The 21728-nt window shown below is 58.2% G+C and overlaps 1 protein-coding gene and 1 long non-coding RNA gene across 3 annotated transcripts; one reads left to right on the top strand and one right to left on the bottom strand.

The window, feature by feature from the left end:
• Positions 1 to 7943: 7943 nt before the first annotated feature.
• On the bottom strand, positions 7944 to 19881 carry CATIP (ciliogenesis associated TTC17 interacting protein). Of its 2 annotated transcripts, none has more exons than XM_074966762.1 (10): positions 19767 to 19881; positions 18767 to 18919; positions 14471 to 14671; positions 13397 to 13452; positions 12459 to 12545; positions 11580 to 11747; positions 10461 to 10585; positions 9437 to 9513; positions 8639 to 8727; positions 7944 to 8156 (listed from the first exon to the last, which is right to left on the bottom strand). In XM_074966762.1, the coding sequence occupies exons 2-10, from the start codon at positions 18846 to 18848 to the stop codon at positions 7944 to 7946; spliced, it is 1098 nt and encodes a 365-aa protein (XP_074822863.1). In that variant the 5' UTR covers positions 18849 to 18919; positions 19767 to 19881. The 2 variants fall into 2 exon arrangements, with proteins under 2 accessions (XP_074822863.1, XP_074822862.1); XM_074966761.1 differs by lacking the exon at positions 19767 to 19881 and adding an exon at positions 19324 to 19367.
• LOC141995526 (uncharacterized) lies at positions 18107 to 21728 on the top strand. The gene is made up of 3 exons (XR_012641344.1): positions 18107 to 18656; positions 20117 to 20209; positions 21129 to 21728. It is a non-coding gene; the product is annotated as an uncharacterized LOC141995526 (long non-coding RNA).

Here is a 21728-nt window from a genome sequence, read left to right as displayed (position 1 = left end):
GGGGCAGAGTTAAGGTTATGGGTCCTTTATGTGTCTTTAATGTCCTGATTTGTGTCTGGTTTAATGCATAACAGTAATGTTACATGAACATGTTTGTAGCTTACTTTCGCCCTCCCCCACATACACACAAAATAAATATATAAAAGGGGAAGAAACCCCCAGGGCTTTTAGACTTGACCAGTTCGCAAACTGCTTGAATGTGAGCTTATGAACTCCACACCACAAATTCTCTCCTTCAGCGGAAGCTGCAGGCGCTTCAGAAACATCAAGATTTCTGCTTTGAAATTAGGCCACGTCTACACTACACTGGCACAGCTACAGTGCCGTGGCTAGGCCGGCATAACCCCATAGTGTAGACACAGCCTGCACCTCCCTGAGTGACAGCAGCGAGGTTGACAGGCCCATTCTGCCATCGACCCAGCTGTCTGCATGCCGGGGGTTAGGTCAGCAGAGCTGCGTCATGCAGTGGGGGTGGATTTTGAACACCCCTGGGTCTTGTGTTTATGTCAACCTACATTTGAACAGGAAACAGATCAACAGAGCCAGACATGTACCCAGAAGCCTCCTGCTGCGAGACAAGCCCAAGAAAGAAACCAACAGAACTCCACTGGCCCTCACATACAGTCCTCAGCTAAAACCTCTCCAATGCATCATCAGCGATCTACAACCCATCCTGGACAACGATCCCTCACTTTCACAGGCCTTGGGAGGCAGGCCAGTCCTCGCCTACGACAACCCGCCAACCTGAAGCATATTCTCACCAGCAACAACACACCGCACCATAGTAACGCTAACCCAGGAACCAATCCATGCAACAAACCTCGATGCCAACTCTGCCCACATATCTACACCAGCGAAACCATCACAGGACCTAACCAGATCAGCCACACTGTCACCGGTTCATTCACCTGCACGTCCACCAATGCGATATATGCCATCATGTGCCAGCAATGCCCCTCTGCCACGTACATCGGCCAAACTGGACAGTCCCTACGTAAGAGGATAAATGGACACAGATCAGATGTTAGGAATGGCAATATACAAAAACCTGTAGGAGAACGCTTCAACCTCCCTGGACACGATAGCAGATGTAAAGGTAGCCATCCTGCTGCAAAAAAACTTCAGGACTAGACTTCAAAGAGAAATTTGACACCATCAGCTCAGGATTAAACAGACTGTGACTGGCTCGCCAACTCCAAAAGCAGTTTCTTCTCCCTTGGTGTTCACACCTCCACTGAAAGAACAGGAGGACTTGTGGCACCTTAGAGACTAACCAATTTATTTGACCATAAGCTTTCGTTAGCTACAGCTCACTCCACTGCTAGAAGAGGGCCTCATCCTCCCTGATCGCACTAACTTCGTTATCCCGAGCCTGATTCTTGCCTGCATATTTATACCTGCCTCTGGGAATTTCCACTCCATGCATCCGACGACGTGGGTATTCACCCACGAAAGCTCATGCTCCACTACGTCTGTTAGTCTACAAGGGGCCACAGGACTCTTTGCCGCTTTTACATTTGAACCATAGACCAGGCCTGAGTTTACGGAGAAAGATTTCTGCCCTGAAAACGCCCAGCCCAGTGGGGTGCTGCCCCATGGTGGGCGAGTGTAGATGCTGCTGACAAACAAACAAAGAACAAGGGGCATCTCAGTGTCACTACAGTGGGTGTGACCCGGCGCCTGTGACAGCAGGCGGGGAGCAGGGCTTCTGCTAATTTTTTCATTCTGAAATACAAGCACGACATAGACATGCCAGGGCACGCGCTTCGATCCAACAGCACGGACGAGGCCCCAGTCCTGCGCAGGGATACCCCTGGGCAGCCCCGTCCAGGAGGGCAAAGGTCTGGCCCGGCGTTGAATTTCCCACCTGACCCTGCTCACTTCCCCGTTGATTGCAGTGTTAAAGATCTCCTCACATTTGGGGTAAGTGCTTGGGACCACAGCCTGCCCCTGCATGTTGGACCATAGGCTTGTACCGACTCGATCGCAATTTTTGCCAAGTCTCTCACTCCAGCTCCTATTCTCAGAGCTGCGTCGGGGCCTTTCTGCGGTCACTGCCTTTGATGCAAAGGGAGGTGCGGTGCCGGTCACTCTATTTGTGGCGTGAAGACGCAGAATTATTGCAGTGGAACGGAAGGTGAGGCGCTGGCCCCGGCGGAGTCCCCTGCTTTGTGGGGCCCACCGGGGTGTCTGGTGACGGAACTCGCACGCTTCGCGAGACACAGCACCTGGGCTGGGTGCACAAGGCTTTGCAGACTAACCCAAACCGGCAAGGACCAGCTCCAAAGGACGGAAGGGAGGGGCTGCACCGGTGCAGGGCAGGGTGGGGACTGGCAGTGACGGAGGTGAGGCAGCGTTGGGGGTTTGGCCAGTCAGGATTCCTCAAGCAGAAGAAATGTGAAGGTGCTGAAAGACACAAGGCTCAAGAAGGGCTTTCAAGGCCATGACCGAGGCTGGACTGGGTTGGGGGCAGCGGGTTTCAGGCCTAGTGGATGCATGGGGGAAAGCTGCAGCGAGCAGAGCGGCAGGACACCAGGGGACTGGGGTGGCATTCGGGGCGCACCGCACAGGCTGGGGAGCGGGAGGCGCCGAGGGCTGAGCCGCAGGTGCAAGCAGCCGGTGCAGAGCCTTGGAGCGGTGACAGACTGCAGCTGTGATGACTGGAAAGGGGAGCCTTTCCCGGAGCAGCTGGGTTCAGCCCAACCCTGTGATGCCCTCAGGCGCTCTAGTTCCCTGGCCCGCACTGCCCACTTCACCGGTAAAGCCTTGAATTGAGTCAACTTAAGTCGACGTACAGCCAATGTTGTCATTAAAGCAGGGGTTCGCATGCACACTCTGCTTTCTGCTGGCGGGGCGTGTCCTCACCAGGAGCATGTCCACCCACTGAAGGGGGGCCTTGCGATTATCCCTGATCTACAGGTGGGGAAACTGAGGCACGTGGCAGGGTCATCAGCTGTGAGCCCTGCACCAGGCTGACAGCTCAGGCTGTCAGCCCCAGGGCAGGGGGTGGGGGGCGCCCCAGCTGTGAGCCCCACGCTGGGCTGACAACCAACAGGCGATGTAAGTCACGGTGTCTACCGACACCGCATCGCCCGAGCCACATCGACCTAAGCGCGGCGCCTCTCACGGGGGTGGAGTTTTGAAGTCGATGTCGCGGGTGACTTAGGCTGGCAGGCGCGACGTTGCAGTGTAGACACTGACAGGGTGAGGGTGACGTCGGCTGCCTTACGTCGACCTAACTTCGTAGTGCAGACCAGGCCGAAGTGTCTCCCTGTATCTGGCCTGGGTGAGCAGTCAGGAAAGGCGCCGCAGAGTCCGTCAGCGGCTATGGGGCCTCACCCGGGGCCTGGCCCTGGCCCTGAGACGTGCCGACACCGGCGGGCACTTGGCACCCTTCCGGATCAGGTCTTTACAGCCGCTGTTGCTATTGCTCACTGGATCTAGCCGCCTGGGCCCCCCATCTGTTCCCCCGCTCCTGCCCCCAGCAGTGAAAGAGGCAGCATGACATGGGGGCGAGGGCCAGTTTCCTGCCTAACTGTGTCCCCCTTGTCAGGACTCTGAGCTGCTAATCACTGGCTCTGTGCCCCCCCCCAGCCCTTCCCTGGATTGCACCGTCCTCGGAACAAGGCAGGATTTCTGCCCAGGTGACCTGCTGCCTCTGGCTGACTCGCGGGACGTGGGGACTTATGGAGGGTATGACACACACACCGACTCACCTCACCCATCACCCTGTGCCGGGGCTGGGGCAGGGAACCCCGGCGCCAGGCCTCAGCCAAAAACACCCCCCTCCCACCCAGCCTCGAACGGCTAGAGAGCTTGGGGGCTGCAGAGATGGGAGGGGAACGGGAGGCGGGGGGAGGAGAAATGTGCTGAATTTCCCCCCCCCCCACTACCCAGCCTGCAGGAGGGATCATTCAGGATCTGCTGGGGTGGTGGGTGGGGGCTGCCTCCATGCAGGGTCACAACTGTGGGGAGGGGGGGAGGATGGACCTTCCTGCTGAGTGCGGTGCTACACCCCTCCAAAGGGGCCCCCCCCAGGCTGGCTGCCCAGTGCCAGCGTGGAGAGGCAGAGCTGCTCCTGAGCATGCTTGTCCCCCTGCAGCCGCCAGCTCCAGCGGCTGCTTCTGGTGCAGCGCCCCTCCACGCACCCCACCCGGCAGCATCTCCCAAAGCCCCAGGGTTTGCAGGGATCAGGGACACCAGGGCTGCGTTAATCCTGCTGGGGTGTTGTAAAGGCGCCCTGAGCAAGCTTGTACAGGGCAGGGGGGGTGTCTTCTGCTGGGAATCACCAGCCCAGCTTCCCCCCAGATGCGCAGGCTCTGTGGGGAAGTCTGTGATTGCAACATTTTGCAGTAACCAGGAGCTGCTCGCCCTGGGGGAGCTGGGTTCCTGTCTGGCACTGGTGAATCACCCTCCAGGCATGGAAAGCCAAGGCCAAACAGGGAGAGCGGGCTGGACCCAGCCCATTGCTCTGTCCTCCCTGTACACAGAGAGGAGGTCTGTCCTCTGCTCCAGCCCATGAGAGCCCCACTGGCATTGCAACAGCAGCACGGTCCAGAGGTTAGAGCAGAGGAGCGGGACTCTCAGCTCCAGGGGGGGAGGGATGTGATTCAGGGTCTGGGCTGGGAGTCAGGAGGCCTGGGTTCTATTGCACCCTCTGCCACAGACTTGCAGGGTGACGCAGGACAGGTCAGAATCGTTCTGTGCCTCAGTTTTCCCCCACCCCATGGGAGAATACAACTTACCTTTGTTCCAGTGGCTTGAGAGCTGGGCTGGAAGGGACGGGTATTATGAGACGGGCTCTTGGCCTCCCTCAGGTTATCCAGGCCATGGTGACGGTGCGGGCAGGGGAAGGGGGACACTTACAAAGGCCCGCCGCCCCCTTATCCTCACCCTGTCTCAGACCCTGGGAAGGGGGAGGGGGATTGAGGACCAAAAGGGGCCTGGCCTCGGTAGACTTCTGCACCTGCAATTCTGTGTCCTGCAAAACAGGTAGTGATCAATGGCTCCATGTCTAGTTGGCAGCCGGTGTCAAGTGGAGTGCCCCAGGGGTCGGTCCTGGGGCCGGTTTTGTTCAATATCTTCATAAATGATCTGGAGGACGGTGTGGATTGCACTCTCAGCAAATTTGCGGATGATACTAAACTGGGAGGAGTGGTAGATACTCTGGAGGGCAGAGATAGGATACAGAGGGACCTAGACAAATTGGAGGATTGGGCCAAAAGAAACCTGATGAGGTTCAATAAGGATAAGTGCAGGGTCCTGCACTTAGGACGGAAGAACCCAATGCACCGCTACAGACTAGGGACCGAATGGCTAGGCAGCAGTTCTGCGGAAAAGGACCTAGGGGTTACAGTGGACGAGAAGCTGGATATGAGTCAGCAGTGTGCCCTTGTTGCCAGGAAGGCCAATGGCATTTTGGGATGTATAAGTAGGGGCATTGCCAGCAGATCGAGGGACGTGATCGTTCCCCTCTATTCAACATTGGTGAGGCCTCATCTGGAGTACTGTGTCCAGTTTTGGGCCCCACACTACAAGAAGGATGTGGATAAATTGGAGAGAGTCCAGCGAAGGGCAACAAAAATGATTAGGGGTCTGGAACACATGACTTATGAGGAGAGGCTGAGGGAACTGGGATTGTTTAGTCTGCGGAAGAGAAGAATGAGGGGGGATTTGATAGCTGCTTTCAACTACCTGAGAGGTGGTTCCAGAGAGGATGGTTCTAGACTATTCTCAGAGGTAGAAGATGACAGGACAAGGAGTAATGGTCTCAAGTTGCAGTGGGGGAGGTTTAGGTTGGATATTAGGAAAAACTTTTTCACTAGGAGGGTGGTGAAACACTGGAATGCGTTACCTAGGGAGGTGGTAGAATCTCCTTCCTTGGAAGTTTTTAAGGTCAGGCTTGACAAAGCCCTGGCTGGGATGATTTAATTGGGGATTGGTCCTGCTTTGAGCAGGGGGTTGGACTAGATGACCTCCTGAGGTCCCTTCCAACCCTGATATTCTATGATTCTAAAACCCTGCAGGGGCAGAAGTTTGGGCAGCCCAAGCTCGTGTCAAAGGCAGCAGCCGTCCTTGCATTACAAGAGGAAAGGTCAATTTCCTGATCTTTCTGGGCTGAGTCAACACCAGGCTCCTAACCCGCCCACGCAGCTGGAGTCACAGACCTCTGGCTCCCATCTCCACCTGACTCCCGCAGGCTGGGGGCCAGTCAAGAGAAAGGACCCAGCTGCCCCTGCCTAAAATTGCACAGCACTGCTGACCTGTGGTTTCCCGCCCAGCCTGGCCGTGTGTCATAAAGCCGGGGCGAGGGGACAGGCCAGCCTGCTGATCTCAGGGCCTGTCTCATTCCAATGGATGAATACCGGGCGTTTAATTTCATCTGTTCTTTTACATGTTACCAAACTCCCCTCATGTATCCAGCTCACCTCTGTAAACAGCCTGGGGCGCGGCCCCGCTGGGGAGCACTGCACCCACCAACCCCTGCTTTGGGGGCCTGGCGGACGGCTACCCGCGCTGCACCGGTGCTGCAATGACCAGAAGCAGTGCTGGATGTGGATACGCTCAACGGGCTCCCGTTAGCCAAGGGGCCAGGCCGTAGCAGCGCTGTTGCAAGTTCTCCCCATCACGGCAGCTTAGTCCGAACATGGCAGACCGTGTGTCACGTTATTGACTTGAACTGGGACCGTATAGAACATTGTTGCAACCAAGGTTCTGTAGTGGCACCAAATCTTGTATAAAGGGGGTCAAATGAGGTGTCTCAGACGAGGTTATGGTTGGCTGGTCTGGATGATGCTGTCTATCTGCGTGTATCATTTTTGTAGTTGAAGTTATGAATATTGGCTCTGTACTGTCTGTAGTTCAAACTTGTGCTCTGCTTCTGGGGGACACCCCAGACAAGCTGGTGTCAGCTCTGCCTAGCCTGCTGGGTGGCCCATTAAGGACCATCAGTGACACAACTGACCCATTGAGAGAAGGCAGATACGCCTGGGGATTCAGCCAGGTGTGCAGGGACCTGCCTATGGACAGGACTCTGAGGTGTTTCCAGGCCACGGGATGGGCGGCTTGTCTTTGGGACAAAGAAAGCAGAGACCACACGGCAAGAGACTATACAAAGCTGCTGCAGCTCCTCCATCTTGTCTTCAGTCCTGCTTCTGACCTCTGGAGGGACTTGGCTACACTGAAGCTCTGAACCAAGGACTGAAGGACCCATCCCAGCTGGGGATGTTCTCCAGAGACTGGATTTGAACCTGCCGTTTATTCCATCCCTGCTGCAAGCCTGAACCAAGAACTTGGCCATCACTGGATGTCATTGATTCCATTTCACCCATTCTAGCTCCCGTCTGTATCTTTTCCTTTTATGAATAAACCTTTAGATTTTAGATGCTAAAGGATTGGCAACAGCGTGATTTGTGGGTAAGATCTGACTTGTACATTGACCTGGGTCTGGGGCTTGGTCCTTTGGGATCGAGAGAACCTTTGTTCTTTTACTGGGGTATTGATTTTCATAACCATCTGTCCCCATACCGAGTGGCCCTGGTGGGGATACTGGGAAACCGGAGTGTCTAAGGGAATTGCTTGTGTGACTTGTGGTTAGCCCGGGGGGTAAAACCAAAGTCTTCTCTGTCTGGCTGGTTTGGTTTGCCTTGGTGGGCACAGAAACCCCAGCCCTGGGCTGTGACTGCCCAGCTTGAAGCAGTTTGTCCTGACTTGGCGCTCTCCCTTGGGTCCTGCCAGAACCAGCCTCGTGACACCGTGGTCCAAGGCCGGAGGGTCTGGGGGTTACGCCCCTCCCACGTAATCGACCGGAGGACGTCCTAGACCCATTGGCAGTGACTCCCCCAGCCCCACACTGACTCCTTTTCTGCCCCGGGTTTAATGAACAGAGCTCAACGCTTGGAAGCTGCTACCCGCCGGTTTAATGCCCAGAGGCAGCCGGCCCTTCACACGCGGCCGCGGAAGGGGCTGGGCTTGTCAGAGGCCTGGAAGGCGCTGCCCGGCGGGCGCTGGGTGGCGAACGGGGCGAAGAACTCGGCGGCGAAGGTGAGGACGTCGTCGGGCTTGCGCAGCAGCAGGAGCTGCAGGAAGTCGGCCAGCAGGGCGCGCAGCTCCGGGTGGCGCCGGGCGTAGGAGGCGTGGCCGGCCTGCAGCTCCTCCTGCCAGGGGAAAGAGGCCCCGCCTCCATCAGCCTCGCGCCGGCGGCTTCGGGGTAACGCGCGGGGGGCGGGGGGGCAGGGAGGGAAGCCACAATCTCCAGGCAGACCGGCGATCAGGCAGGCCTGGAGTCCTGCGCCCGGCTCCAGAACTGGCAGGCAGCCGCCCACACAGTGAGCCGACAGTAGGGCCGGGAGACGAGACGCGCAATCCAGCCTCCGGCCGCCCCTCCAAAGCTCCCGGTGCTGGGGCAAACCCTCCGCGGCACCCTCACCCAGCCTGGTTCTGCTTTGACCCCTGCTTCCCCCCACTGTCCCCCGCTCTTCCCTCTCCCCTGCTGCAGCACTCTCAGGTCCCGCCGTTCAAGCATCTCCATTGCAGGGTGGACCAGAGACATCCCCTCGGCCTCCCCCCCCATGCCGGGAGCTGCAGCCTGGGGGCGGCTGGTCCGACCTCAGAACAGCCCCGCGCTCCCCCAACTCACCTTCCTGTCCAGGAACTGGGAATAAAGCTGCACGTCTTCCTCCCAGTCCAGGGACTTCTTCTCGAAGACGGGCCGGGGCTCCGCTTCATCTGGGGAGAGCGGGGAGAGCGGGCAGGTCTCACGACACGGGATTCAGAAAACGGGTTTAGGGCGGGAGCCCAGTGTGTCTCTTGTGCCCAGCAGCACCCGGAGGGGCTAACCCGGCTCTGTCCGTTGTACCAATCCCATGGGCCACCCTAGCTTCGCCGTTATTCCGCACATCCCGCGCCATCTCACGATAGCAGCAGGAAGAGAGCTCAGGCTCAGATCCCCATTGAAATCAGTGGGCGTAAGCAGCCTATCTACCTTTGAGGGTCTGGGCCCCAGAGCCTCCTGCTCCAAGATGTGAGCTCAAGGAGTCCCCATTAGCTGTCAGCAGTATGGGGCCTCTGACACACAGCAGGGTGGTTCCAATTCAACGCCACAGAGGGCAGCAGGGACGCATGCTGGCCAGCTCTCTTAGTGCTGCCACAAGGCCGTTCCTCTGGTGCCTGGGTCAGCGACGGCAGAAGAGGATGACGGTCTGCAATTCCCAACACCATGGGGACATGCCTGTGTCCAACCCTCCGTGACCCCCCGCACGCCCAGTCTGACAGCGCGTCCGCAGCCTGGGGAGGGACTAGCCGCTCCTGGAACCGGATCAGAAGGAGTCTGGTTTAGAGAGCTCCGGCACAGATCCGGGTATCCTTCGTACCATAGGACCCCCTTCCCCAGCCCATGACGCTATCCCCACCTCCGGACCCCCTCTCGGCTCCTTACCTACATCGATGAGAACGGGCAGCTGCTGGAGCAGCATGGTGGCCGGGGACCCAACCTGGACACGACGGGCCAAATGTCTGGGTGATGGAGAGGAGCGGGTGAAGGACCTGGCCATACACTGTTACCTTCCACCTCCCCAGGCCTGGGAGCCCCCGCGCCTGGCGCAGAGACGGGTGCCGTGGATTCGTTATTCCCTCGTACGTGCATGGGCGTGGGCGGGCGCCACCGCTCCGGGGGCAGCTGGAGTTGTGCGGCCAGACGTTTCTCTGCCGTGGGGTCGCCTCCCCGGCCAAGGGGCTGAGTGTGGCTGGCTCCCGGCTGTGCCGACGGACGGGGAGGAAGCGCCAGGACGCATTGCACAGCACGGGGTGCCCTCCGGCTCAGCAGCATGGCAGGGGTGCTCTCCTGGCGTGACCCTTCCCGGGCCATCAGAGCAGGCAAGGGAGGGATGGGCTCGCGCTGCCCTCTAGTGGACAGGCTCCCACGGCCGATGGCAGCCCCATAGCGCACGGAGCTTCCCCTCCTGCTGCGGGGCGACAAGGTCCCGGCTTTGATTGTCATCTGCACAGGCCCGGCAAGGCTGCAGGGGAGCTGGCAGCTGGAGTGGGGCGAGAGGCCCAGGGAACTGCACTGCCCCTAGTGTGGATCCAGGGATGTTTAATAACCAATGTCCTTTGAGAAACAAAGCGGGTGACTGGCTCAGGGGCTGGAGGACAGGATCTGGAACCCCCCACCCGCCCCCATAGACTAAATCTGACCCCATTGCCCTGGGAGATAAGTGGCAGGAAGCAATCCCAACCTCTGGAAACCCCTGGAGCAAGGTTCCCGCCGCCGAGCCCCTGGGAAGGAGGTGCCAGGGTGGCCCAGCATTTGAGGGACACAGGCAGGCTGTTCCCAGGCCCCAGGGAGGGCAGAGGCGGACGGGCCAGGTACTGCCAGCACAGAGCGAGAGCTAAGGAGCGGCCCCGGGAGCGGGAGAGCCGAGCAGGGCTTGGGCGGGTGACGGGCCGCTGGGTTCTCCTACCCGTCGGAGAGGAAGTAGAACTGCCAGGTCATGGGGATGCCCTCGTCCGGGCACACGGCCCTCTCAATCCCAAACACCTCCACCTCCGTCATGCCCACCAGCTGCTTCTGGAAGCCCATGGCAGTCTGCAGAGGGAAAGATGGGTGAGAGAAGCAGGGAGCAGGACAAGCCCTTTTAGCCTTCAGGCTGGATAGTGGCCCCCCCAGCCACCCCACCCCTCAGCTGCTACAGGCCAGGAGATATGGGGGAGGGCATGGAGGGAGGTCACAGATTCATAGATTCCAAGACCAGCTCCTCTGGCTGCGGGGGGCACAGAAAGTGCCCCTCCAAAAGCAGCCAAGTCTTTATTCCTGGGCAGGCCCCTCTTGATTCAGAAATTGTCGGTGACGGATTATCCACCACGATGGCTGGGAAATTGCTCCAGTGGTGAATTCCTCTCACTGCTACAAACGGAGGCCTCATTACCAGTCTGAACGTGTCTGGCGTCAACTTCCTGCCATTGGATCGTCTTGACCTGGCTCTGCCAGCCCGAAGTGCCCATTATAAAATACGGGTTCCCCACGTACATACTTACAGACTGCGCTCATGTCACCCCTTATCCTTCTCTTCCTTAAGCTAAACGGCTGGGGCTCCTTCAGTCCGTCACCACGAGGCGGGTTCTCTAACCCTTTCATCCTTCTTGTGGGTCTTCTCTGCCCCTCTCCAATTTATCCCCAGCCTGCCTGAACGGTGGCCACCAGAACTGGACACAGGATTCCAGCAGCGGCCGCACCAGAGCCCAGTCCAGAGGTGAGAGAACGTCTCTGCTCCTCCTCAGGACTCCTGTTTCTACGGCCCAGGATCGCATTAGCCCTTTAGGCCACAGGGTCATACTGGGAGCTTGTCTTCTGCTGATTACCCACCATGACCCCCAATTCTCCTCCCACTGTCCCCAGGCCCCCTCCCCAGTGGATCTCCCTAAACCCTCCCAGCCTGCACCGCACTGTCTAGGAGCCCCTTCCCCATCAGGGTACAGGATCCCCTAGTCCCTGCCCTCAGGGTGGGGCAACCGCCCGCCCTGGGGCAGACCCTTTCGGGTGCAGCCGTGCCCGGGCGGAGGGCAGCTTCAGCAGCACTCACGTAGGCGGAGGTGCAGACGTGGGCCTCGGTGTCGAAGGCCAGGAAGGTGTCCTGGGGCACAGCCCTGCGCTTGGCCAGCACCCGCAGCACCAGCAAGTTGGCAGCTTCCGAGACGAGGCCTTGCAGGGAGGCGCAGTTGTAGGAGAAGCTCTGGGTCTGGACCTCATGCTGCAGAGAAATGGGGGGGAGGGGACTGACGGGGACCCAGCCTGGCACGTGGGATCCCCAGGACCCAGCATCCCAGGCTGGCTCTGCAACGGGCCTGCACCCCCAGCCGCCGGAACAAGAGGGAGGAAGAAATTCACTGGCAACCACGGGGCCGCAGGGAGGGGGCAGCTCAGCTCCCGAGACCCCAGGCTGGCCCTGCTCGTGACACACGCTGAGCTGCTGCTGGGAGGTGGGGCCCCCTCCTGCTAAGGAACCCCAGGCAGGGAGCCCTAGGATGATCGGGGCCCTGTGCTTTGGGGTTTGCCCCCTATTTCTCCCCACAGAAACCTGCGCCCCTAGTGAGACTTGCCAGCCACACTCCGAGGCTGGGGGCCATGAACCCCCCCCGACTGCTGACTCAGAGCACCCGGGGCAAGACCCTGAGGCTGCCCTGTTAGTGCAGCCAGACCTGCCCCCCACCTCTGCCCCCCATCTCCGCCAGCACCAGCAGCGGGAGCCACGGACGGGCGCAGGCGACGGCGCCCCCTGCTGTTTGGCCATGGGACAGCCGCAGCCCGTGGAACAGGCTTAGCAGGGCTGAGAGCATTTTTCAGGACAAACGGGTGTGTGGGATGGGGAGGGAAGCCCTATATGGAGCTCCCCACCCCAGCGCTCTGCAGGGGGCCAGCCAGGCTTTCAAATCCCTGCAGACACAATCCCCCCCCCCCTCACCTCTCCTTCCTCAATGATTTTCGTGACGACCAGCCTGCCTCCGCGCTTCACTACGTGGGTCTTTCTGTCCAGGGGGTGGTCTCTGAACTGCAAGAGGGAGCAAATACAGCAAAGCGAGGCATGCAGGGCAGGGGTGCAGGACCTGGCAGGGTGTAGGCTGCTATGGCCAGGGGTGTTGGGGACATATCCCCTCTGGGGACAATCCGGCCTCCTGGGGTCTCATCTCATTGTTTCAATAAAGCCTGGATCCAGAGTGGCTCATCTGCTTGTTCCCCACTCAGACACCCAGTGAGAAGGGGACCAACCCTCATGCTTCAGTGCTGCAGGGATCAGGAAGGATGTTTCCATGGGCAGCACTGTATGACTGGCCCGGTGCATCATGGCAGGTTCCACCTTCTGAAGACACAGGTATTGGCCATTGTCCAAGGCATGGTGCCAGGCCATGGAGACCAATGGTTTGATCCAGGAGGGGTGCTGGCAGAGAAGCCGGGGCGATGGCCAAATCCAGGGTGTCTGGGGGCAGGATGGACCGGCGATCTGACCCAGAACAGCAGCGGCCCAGCTGTCTCTCCTGCCAATCATCCGCAGCGCAGGAACCACTGTGAACGCTGCGATTCTGCCCTGAGACAGGACGCTTGCCGCAGGGGCCAGTGACTCCTGGAGGGGCACGGAGCCACCTACCCCATAAAGAAGAGGGAGAGAGAAACACCCCCCGCCGGTGGGTGGAGCACCGGGGCGAGAAGCAGGCAGGATCCAGGTTCTAATTCCAGCTGAACCCCGACTCGCTGGGTAAGTCCCAAGACAGTGCTTCCAGCCCAGAGAGGACAGCTGAGGGGGCCAGGGACCTCTCCGGAGATCTACCTCGGGGAAGGCAAGGCTGCGAAGGAGCCAGATAACAGCGGGTTTATCTTGCCCTCTGCCGGCGACCGGGCAGTTACCTTCACGTATTCATGCTGATGCTGCTCCAGGGTTTCCAGCCGCTTTGATATATAAGCTGATGGAGAGGAAACAAAAACTACGCTCAGCCCAGATCAGCTCCATTCGCCAGAGTTCCCCGCCATCCCGCCCGCTGGCCCAGCCTGGTCCCTCCGGCCTTGACTGCAGGCGCCTTGGAAATGTACCGGGAGCCCAGGGCTTGCCCAGTATTTCAGGGAGTCCCAGCGCCCCGTCTGCCTTCCGCTGCCCAGCCCCTGCCCACGGCTGCCCCCGGGCGGATCCCAGCGGAGAGATGTCCCTATGAGAACAACAGGACCACCAGGGTGGGACTATTTGTCCACGTGCTCCAGCTGGCCGTGGACCTGTTTGCGCCGTTGCCTCTCGGCACCTTCAGCAGCACTCGTGGGAGCCAGTTACATTCAGGCCCAGAACCGCGTGTCCGGATCTCCATGCCACGGACCGGCCCATTTTCACTTCTGGGGACAGTGGAAAAATCCTTGTCGTTCCTTCTTGGCGGCCAATGGAGGGAGTTTCCTGGGATGTCCTAATGGTTGCATGCGCCGTGCTGGAGGGGGCAAGGGCGGGGTCCCCCAGTCCCCTGGCCACAGGCGGGCAGGGGCTGGGAGCGCTGGCAGGTGCAAGACCTCGTCTCGCTCATGAGCGACGCCCGTCGCCTGGTGATCTGCGGGGCGCCAGCCGCGGGTGCAGGGCCCCAGGCCGCAGCGCTGGAAGGAGGTGTGGGCCAGCTGGCGAGGGTCAGGCCTGGAGGTGCCGAGGCTGACAGCGATCCCCAGGAGCGACCCCCCTCTCCTGCCCCCCGCGGGCGCTTACGGCCACTCCTGCCTCTTGCCGGAGCCAGATCGCAGGCACCAATGGGCCAAGGCTGGGCAGCACTTGCATCTCGTCTCGGCACGTGGGGCTGAGAGGATTGGGATGAGGGACCTCACCAGAGCAAGAGGGGCTGGGGAGGAAGGGAGAGAAATCAGGGCCCATCTGGCATCTCGTAAGCCGGTGTCTCCCTGCCCCAGCCCGCTCCCCCTTGCAGACACTGGCTCAGCAGCGCCTCCTAGGCCTACCCGTGATGGAGGAGCCGCAGGGCACTTCGTTGATGGTGCTCTGGCTGGCGGCGCGGACCAGAAAGCAGTCCTCTTCCTGCCCGCCCTGCTCCTCATAGCAGGCCGGCTGCACCGAAACCGAGAACTGCCCGAGCGGCTGGCCGCTCTCCGAGACCATGACCAGCGACTCCGCGAAGAGACAGGGGCTCAACTCCTCCGCGCCTGGGAGACAGGACACGACGCCAGGTCACTGCCACACCCAGACCTCCAGGGGCTCCATCCATTCCTCCCAAAGCCCCCAGTATGGCTAGATGCCCCCTCCCCCCCGACAAAAAGTCAACCCTACTCCTCCCTCCTTCTGCCTGACCAAGGGTCTCAAACATCCATTAGTAAAGCCTCAGAGACCCACAAGGCAGGGTCAGTGTTACGGTGCTATGTAACACATGGGGAAACTGAGGCACAGCAGGAGCCAGGAACTTGCCCTAAAGTCACACAGGAAGGCTGCGGTAGAGCAGAGGGTCTGAATCCCAGTGCCTGCTCTGACCACTAGACCCTGCTCCTCTCAAGAGCCAGGAAGAGAACCCAGGAGTCCTGATTCTCAGTCCTGTCTGTTAGTCACAAGACCACCCATCTCCTAAGCACGCCATGGAGATGGAAGTCTTTCCGGTGCACCCACATTGACAAAGGTGTGTTTGTTGTGGGGTCCTCAGTAAACACATGAAAGGGAGTTCAGAAAAGAGTGAGAGGGGCTGATCAGCGATCTGGAGGGATCAAGCCAGGGGGAGAGATTTAACAAGCTCTGTCTCACTTGGCCAAGGGGTTGTGGGGAAGGGATGGCAAATATCTCAAGGAGTGAGATGGATTCTCTGACATACTCCAAGGGGAAGGCAGTACTGCAGTCAGAATGATCACAGAATCACAGAAATGTAGGACTGGACTGGACGGGCCCTCAAGAGGTCTAGTCCAGTCCCCGGCAATCATGGCAGGACTATCCCTGACAGGTGTGTGTCTAACCTGTTCTTAAAATCCTACAGTGACAGAGATTCCACAACCTCCCTGGGCAATTTGTTCCAGTGCTGCACTCCCCTGACAGTTGGGAAGTTTTTCCTTCAACCGAAACCGCCCTGGCTGCAATTTAAGCCCATTGCTTCTTGTCCTGTCCTCAGAGGTTAAGGAGAACAAGTTTTCTCTACTTTTGATGTACTTGAAAACTCTTCTGTCCCCTCTCAGTCTTCTCTTCTCCAGACTAAACAAACCCAATGTTTTCAATCTTCCTTCATAGCTCATGTTTTCTAGACCAGTGGTCTCCAAACTTGTTGGCTCACGCATCCTCAGGGTGAAGAACGGAAGACTTACCGCAGGCGGGCCGCCGGAGGGGAACACCAGCCGTGGATGTGCAGAGCTGCCGCCGAAGGGAAAAAAACGGTGGAGTGCCATCCGGCGGTGCTCCTGATGCCACGCACCCCCTGGGATCATCTCGTGCACCCCAGTTTGGAGCCCACTGTTCTAGATCTTTTTCTTCTTCTCTGGACTTTCTCCAATTTGTCCACATCTTTCCTGAATGTGGCGCCCAGAACTGGACACACTACTCCAGTTGAGGCCTAATCAGCACGGAGTAGAGCGGAAGAATTACTGCTTGTGTCTTGCTGACAACACTCCTGCTAATACAGCCCAGAACGATGTTTGCTTTTTTTGCAGCAGTTTGACACTGTTGACTCATGTTTAGCTTGTGATCCACCAGGACCCCCAGATCCCTAGGCAGTCATTTCCCATTTTGTATGCGTGCAACTCCTTGTTCCTTCCTGAATGGAGGACTTTGCATTTTTCCTTATTGAATATCATCCTATTGACTTCAGACCGTTTCTCCAGTTTGTCCAGATCATTTTGAATTTTAATCCTATCCTCCAAAGCACTTGCAACCCCTCCCAGCTTGGTATGGTCCGCAAACTATCCAAGTGTACTCTCTGTGCCATTAGCTAAATCATTTATGAAGATGTTGAACAGAATTGGACCCAGAACTGATCCCTGCGGGACCCCACTCGTTATGCCCTTCCAGCTTGACTGTGAACCACTGATAACTACTCTCTGGGAACAGTTTTCCAACCAGTTATGCACCTACCTTAAAGTAGCTCCATCTAGGTTGTATTTCCCTAGTTTGTTTATGAGAAGGTCAGCCTTGCTAAAGTCGAGATATACCACGTGTACCGCTTCCCCCCCATCCACAAGGCTTGTTACCCTGTCAACGAAAGCTATCAGGTTGGTTTGATGCGATTTGTTCTTGACAAATCCATGCTATTACTTATCACCTTATTATCTTCACGGTGATTGTCAATCGATTGGGATGGGGCAGAGCAAAGGGACAGGTAGGCTAGCAGGAAACATTTGCTAACACAGATTTCTGTGAAGGACAACCCTGCCTTGACCCCTGGGGATGGTCCCAACCCAGCCTTCCCCTATCTTTGACATCTACAAAACACGCAGGTGCGAGTGGGCATCCCTCGCTGCAACCGGAGGGAAGTTGGCATTTAGCGAAAGCCACAACAAATGCACCATTGTAATCGAAACCACAGCAACCTCAAGAGATGGGGTATCAGCCACAGCAGCATCTCAGGCAGAAGTGAAACCAGAAGAATACACAGTGGGATGCTGACAACGTGATCAACTCCAGCACCTGCGGCAACTGGAGGAGGGGTCGGGAGTCACGACTCCTGGGTTCCGTTTCTGACTCTTGCTGGGGAGTGTGATGTTGAGGCAAGAGAGGGGGCTCGGAGAACTAGGAGTCCTGGGATCTGTTCTTAGTTCTATCACTGTCTTGCCACCTGACCTCTCTCTCTGCCTCAGTTTACCTCGCCATAAAATTAGATGGCAGTATTCCCCTAACAGAATAGTAATAAAATAATAATCATCTGAGTTTACACAGCAAACTGGAAATAGCTGAGTTTCACAACTAGGGCAAGTTGAAAATTCTTCATGGAAACTGAAAATTCAGCTTTTCACGGAAAGTGCCTGCCTTCCACCTTTTGATTCTTTATCAAAAAACTGAATTCCTGAAAACTGAAATAGTTCCTTTCCTGAGGTGCCTCCTGGGAGTTGTAGTTTGGGAGACTCACGCTCCTATTCTCCTTGATGCACCCCTCCCTGAGAGGGGAGACCATGGGGAACCATGGGAGATGTAGTTTGACCAGAGAGCCCAGACAATAGAGGGGAATAGGAGCGGGACGCATCGGAACTACAATACCCAAGAGACACTGCAGCAGCAGTTCGGATTCCAATTTTTCACCAAAAACTTGACAGATATTTTCCATAGGGAGGGGGAAAAAAACATTTTGTGACCAACCCTCCTCACAATCCCTCGGTGCCAGGGAGAAGTCTCATTACTCCCATTTCACAGATGGGGGAAACCGAGGCACAGCAGGGGGGCGTGATTTGCCCAAGATCACCCAGTAAGTCTCTGGGGCTGGGAACAGAATCCAAGTCTCCTGCCTCCCAAACCCCTCACTCATAGGGCTGTTGAGGGTTAATTATTGCTGGGAAGGGCTCTGCGATCCTCCAACATAAGTACAAAGTACTGTTATTATTCTGCAGAGCACAGTGAGAGGAGCAGCGGGGACTGGGGCGGTGCGGGGGAGTAAAGGCAGGCTGGGGAGCCCAGTAAAGATCCCTTACAGATGGGAGGCCAGATAGGAGACTGACTCTTCAGTGCGTCACCTAATGATCTTTAAAAGAAACGCAGTAACAGTTTCGCTTGTCAGACGGTGACACTCTGGTGCAGCCTGGGACGGTGCGCGCCACAGACAGGCCGCTACCCTTCGTGCCATGGAGTAGCTGCGTTAGCTGTAAATCAGAGGCTGTTCCAGTCCCTGGGCCCAGCCACGAGAGAACGACACGGTCTCACACACACGCTAAGCGCACTGCATGCACCAGACTCCCACGTCACCCCAGAATCACTGACACGGGTGCCAGTAAACAGGCCGGGGCCCGAGACCCCTGGCGCACCAGCACCGGGCAGGTTCTGCCGTCAGATGTTCACGGCCAGACACGGCTCTGCCGGCAAAGTCACACGTCCACATACCCGGCCCCGAGGACGAGCGCCGCGGTGCTCGAAAGCGTGTCTCTTTCACCAACAGCAGCTGGTCCAGCAAACGATACCACCTCCCGCACCCAGCCAGCAGCATACATGGCTCTGCACGGGGCCACAGGGGGCCAGGTGAGCGGCTGGAAACGTGTTCACAGGCTCCCCTCCATCACGGGGGGCGACCGCGGCTGAGCAGCGAACCCCTCACCCCGCCGGATAACGGCGACCCGAGCAGCACCCACCGATGAGCGAGAGGAATTCAGTGGCCCCCTCGCTGGCTGCTAGGACCCTCTGCACCCGCGCTGGCGAGTCGGCGTCACCCATCCCTTGGCGAAGAGCCAGGCGACGCTTTCAAAGTCAGAGGAGTCAGCTCAAAACCCCCACGGCTGGAGGCCCTGTGCGGGAGAACCAGTGAGACCCCTGTGCATGGCCGCAGGGGAATCGCCCCTACCCCTCTGCGCACGGCACCGGGGAGGGACCCCCATCCAGGCCTCCACCCCCTGAGCCCTCCATGCAAGCCCCAGATGGAACCCTCCCCACAACCACCCAGCCCCCCGAGGGAGCACCCCCCCGCCCCATGCGCATGACCCCAGGGGACCCCCTTTTTCATGCAAGCCCCAGATCGGGCCCTTCCCCCAGCCCCACCCCAGGGGAGTGCCCCTAACCCTTCATTCAGGGCTCACAAGGAGCCCGCCCCCAGGGCCACACGCAGAGCCCGGAGTGACCCCGAAACCCCTGGCCAGGGGGAAACCCCACGTGGCTTTGGGAACCTCCCCACCCCCCCACGCGTGGCGCTCGCCTGCAATGTATCCAACGGTCTCCGCAGCAACCGGGCCCGCCCCGCCTCTTAAAGGGACAGGACAGCCAGGAGTGGGTCACGGTCCCGTGGGGGAGGCGGCCCTCCACTCGTGTTCTCGGGGTGGGGTTTGGAGGGGACCCCGCAGTGGGGAGAGGTGCGGTTCGCAGGGCAGGGGGGCTGGGCATGGGCTGCCCCACCCCTGGGGGCTGCGAGCGGGGCTGGCCCAGAGCCTAAGGCAGGGGGCAGCTGGAGAGGGGCTGAGGCTGCGGTGAGGGGCGCTGCAGAGAGCCCTGGGATGGATTTCACAGCTCCCCCGGCAGCCCCCCTCTGTGCCTCGCTGGGGACCCTCTGGGGCGTGCAGTGGGGCAGGGTGTGCACCGTTGATCGGGCCCCCCACCCCCGCCCCCAGCAGCAGCAGCTGCCCCCTCCCTCAGGCATCTCACCTCAGGGGAGTCACCCAGGTCAGACAGGCACAAAACACCCCTCCGCAGCCTCCTGGTTTTCGCTGGGCTCCCATGGCTTACGGAGCCCCCCTCTTCTGTTCACAGGGCGGATCTGGCCGGATTCCCAGCCCGCCTGCGACCTCCGGCCTGGCTTGTGCGTGACACAGTCCTCTGTTAGTGACTGGGATCGCTTTGCATAAACTAATGGGTGTGACATGTGCGTGGTGTGTTCCCTACCCTGTGCTAGTGGGTATCAGAACTGGTCAACTGTGTGTCATATGCCCCCTACTGCTGGCAGCTAAGGGAGATTCTCTTTCAGCTCAGCTGACAGGGGCCTCCTGTGCTTTTAGGGCAGGAGCTCTGTCCTGTGGACACCCACGAAGCTCTGACAGTCCCTGCTGTTCAGAAGAGAACCAGGCAGGCCCAGATACTCACAGACTGAGGTAGCTCAGCAAGGCTCAGCCCCTGCTATCCAGGTGCTATGTCTGGCAGAGCGGGTGGCTAGCCCCAGGGACAGCCCAGCTCTCACCCCAGTAGCCAGGGGCTACTCGATCGTAGGAGACCACCTGGCCATTCCCTCCCTTGTCCCTCGGGTTAGGAGCCCCCTTGTGCTTGCTCAGCAATCCCACTGCATTCCCTGGCGCCCTGCTATTGCGCCCTCCCTGCCACGAGCTCCAGTTCAGCTCACCAGGGATGAGACCTGGGCTCTCCGTGACGGGGGGGGGGGGGCAACCTTCCACCTTGCCGGGCCCCCAGGAACCTCGGGGCTGCCCCCACAACAGAACAGGTCATAGCCACCCTCCCTTCGAATTCTGAGCAGGGAGACCCTGGAGCCTATGGCTCCCAGCAGGCTGTTCCCCCCACTCCCCTGAATCTGCGGCAACAGATACTGGATCTAGCTCAGATGCAGACTGAGCGATCTAAGAGGCTTTTCCCATCATTACCACATAGGATCCCAGGAGGAGGAAGATGAGGTGTCATGCATACAGGGTGAGGTCTCCCCTCTAAGTGCCTCCATGGTTCATTAACCACTCCATGGTGGCCTGTTCTGTTCATTCGCACTGGGCACCAGCCACTGTCGGAAGACAGGATAGGTTGGATGGACCATTAGTCTGCCCCACTATGGTCGTTCTTATGCCAACTCTGCATAGCACCCCGCAGCCCCCCAGATCAGCCCACAGTTCCTTGGTGAATACCCCGTGCCCCTCGGCTTCCCTGACCCATAAACTAGCAGCCAGTCCTAAAATGAGGAACGTGGGAGAACAGCTGGGCTGGGGGGGGGGGGTGAGAAGGGAGATTAAGATGCAGAAGGTTAAATTTCTCCCTCCCTTTATACTGTATTTGGTTGCATTTATTTCACAGGCCCAGAGTGCTCCACTCCTTCCCAGCGCAGATGTCGGCAGAATCGGAGGAGATAACTCAGGGTGTGTTTGCAAAAACTAAGACCTCACTTTGCTCAGGGCTGATGTTGAAGCAGGAGTTGATGTCAATAAAATGATGGGGTCTAAATGAGCTGTTACCACTCGAGAGAGAGATCTTGGAGCCATTGTGGATAGTTCCCTGGAAACATCCACTCCATGTGCAGCAGCCGTCAAAAAAGTGAACAATGTTAGGAATCATTAAAGGGATAGATAAGACCGAAAATATTGTTGCCTCTATATAAATCCATGGTACGCCCACATCTTGAATACTGCGTGCAGGTGTGGTCGCCCCATCTCAAAAAAGAGATATTGGAGTTGGAAAAGGTTCAAAAAAGGGCAACAAAAATGATTAGGGGTATAGAACGACTGCCGTATGAGGAGAGATGAATAAGACTGGGACTTTTCAGCTTGGAATGGAGACGACTAAGGGGAGATATGAAATAGGTCTAAAATCATGACTGGGGTAGAGAAAGTAAATCAGGAAGTGTTATTCACTCCTTCTCATAACACAAGAACTAGGGATCACCAAATGAAATTAATG

The sequence above is a fragment of the Natator depressus genome, chromosome 11 (genome assembly GCF_965152275.1).
Source record: "Natator depressus isolate rNatDep1 chromosome 11, rNatDep2.hap1, whole genome shotgun sequence".
NCBI lineage: Eukaryota > Metazoa > Chordata > Testudines > Cheloniidae > Natator > Natator depressus.
This window is presented reverse-complemented; position numbering and strand designations above follow the sequence as displayed.

What these genes read in the sequence shown, in the direction of transcription:
- CATIP (XM_074966762.1), bottom strand. Translation starts at nt 18,848, where the DNA reads ATGGGTGACGCCGACTCGCCAGCGCGGGTGCAGAGGGTCCTAGCAGCC. An exon ending in TGAATTCCTCTCGCTCATCG is followed by an intron (nt 14,672 to 18,766) that starts GTGGGTGCTGCT and finishes CCTGTCTCCCAG; the next exon opens with GCGCGGAGGAGTTGAGCCCC. An exon ending in TTCTACTTCCTCTCCGACGG is followed by an intron (nt 9,514 to 10,460) that starts GTAGGAGAACCC and finishes TCCATCACCCAG; the next exon opens with ACATTTGGCCCGTCGTGTCC.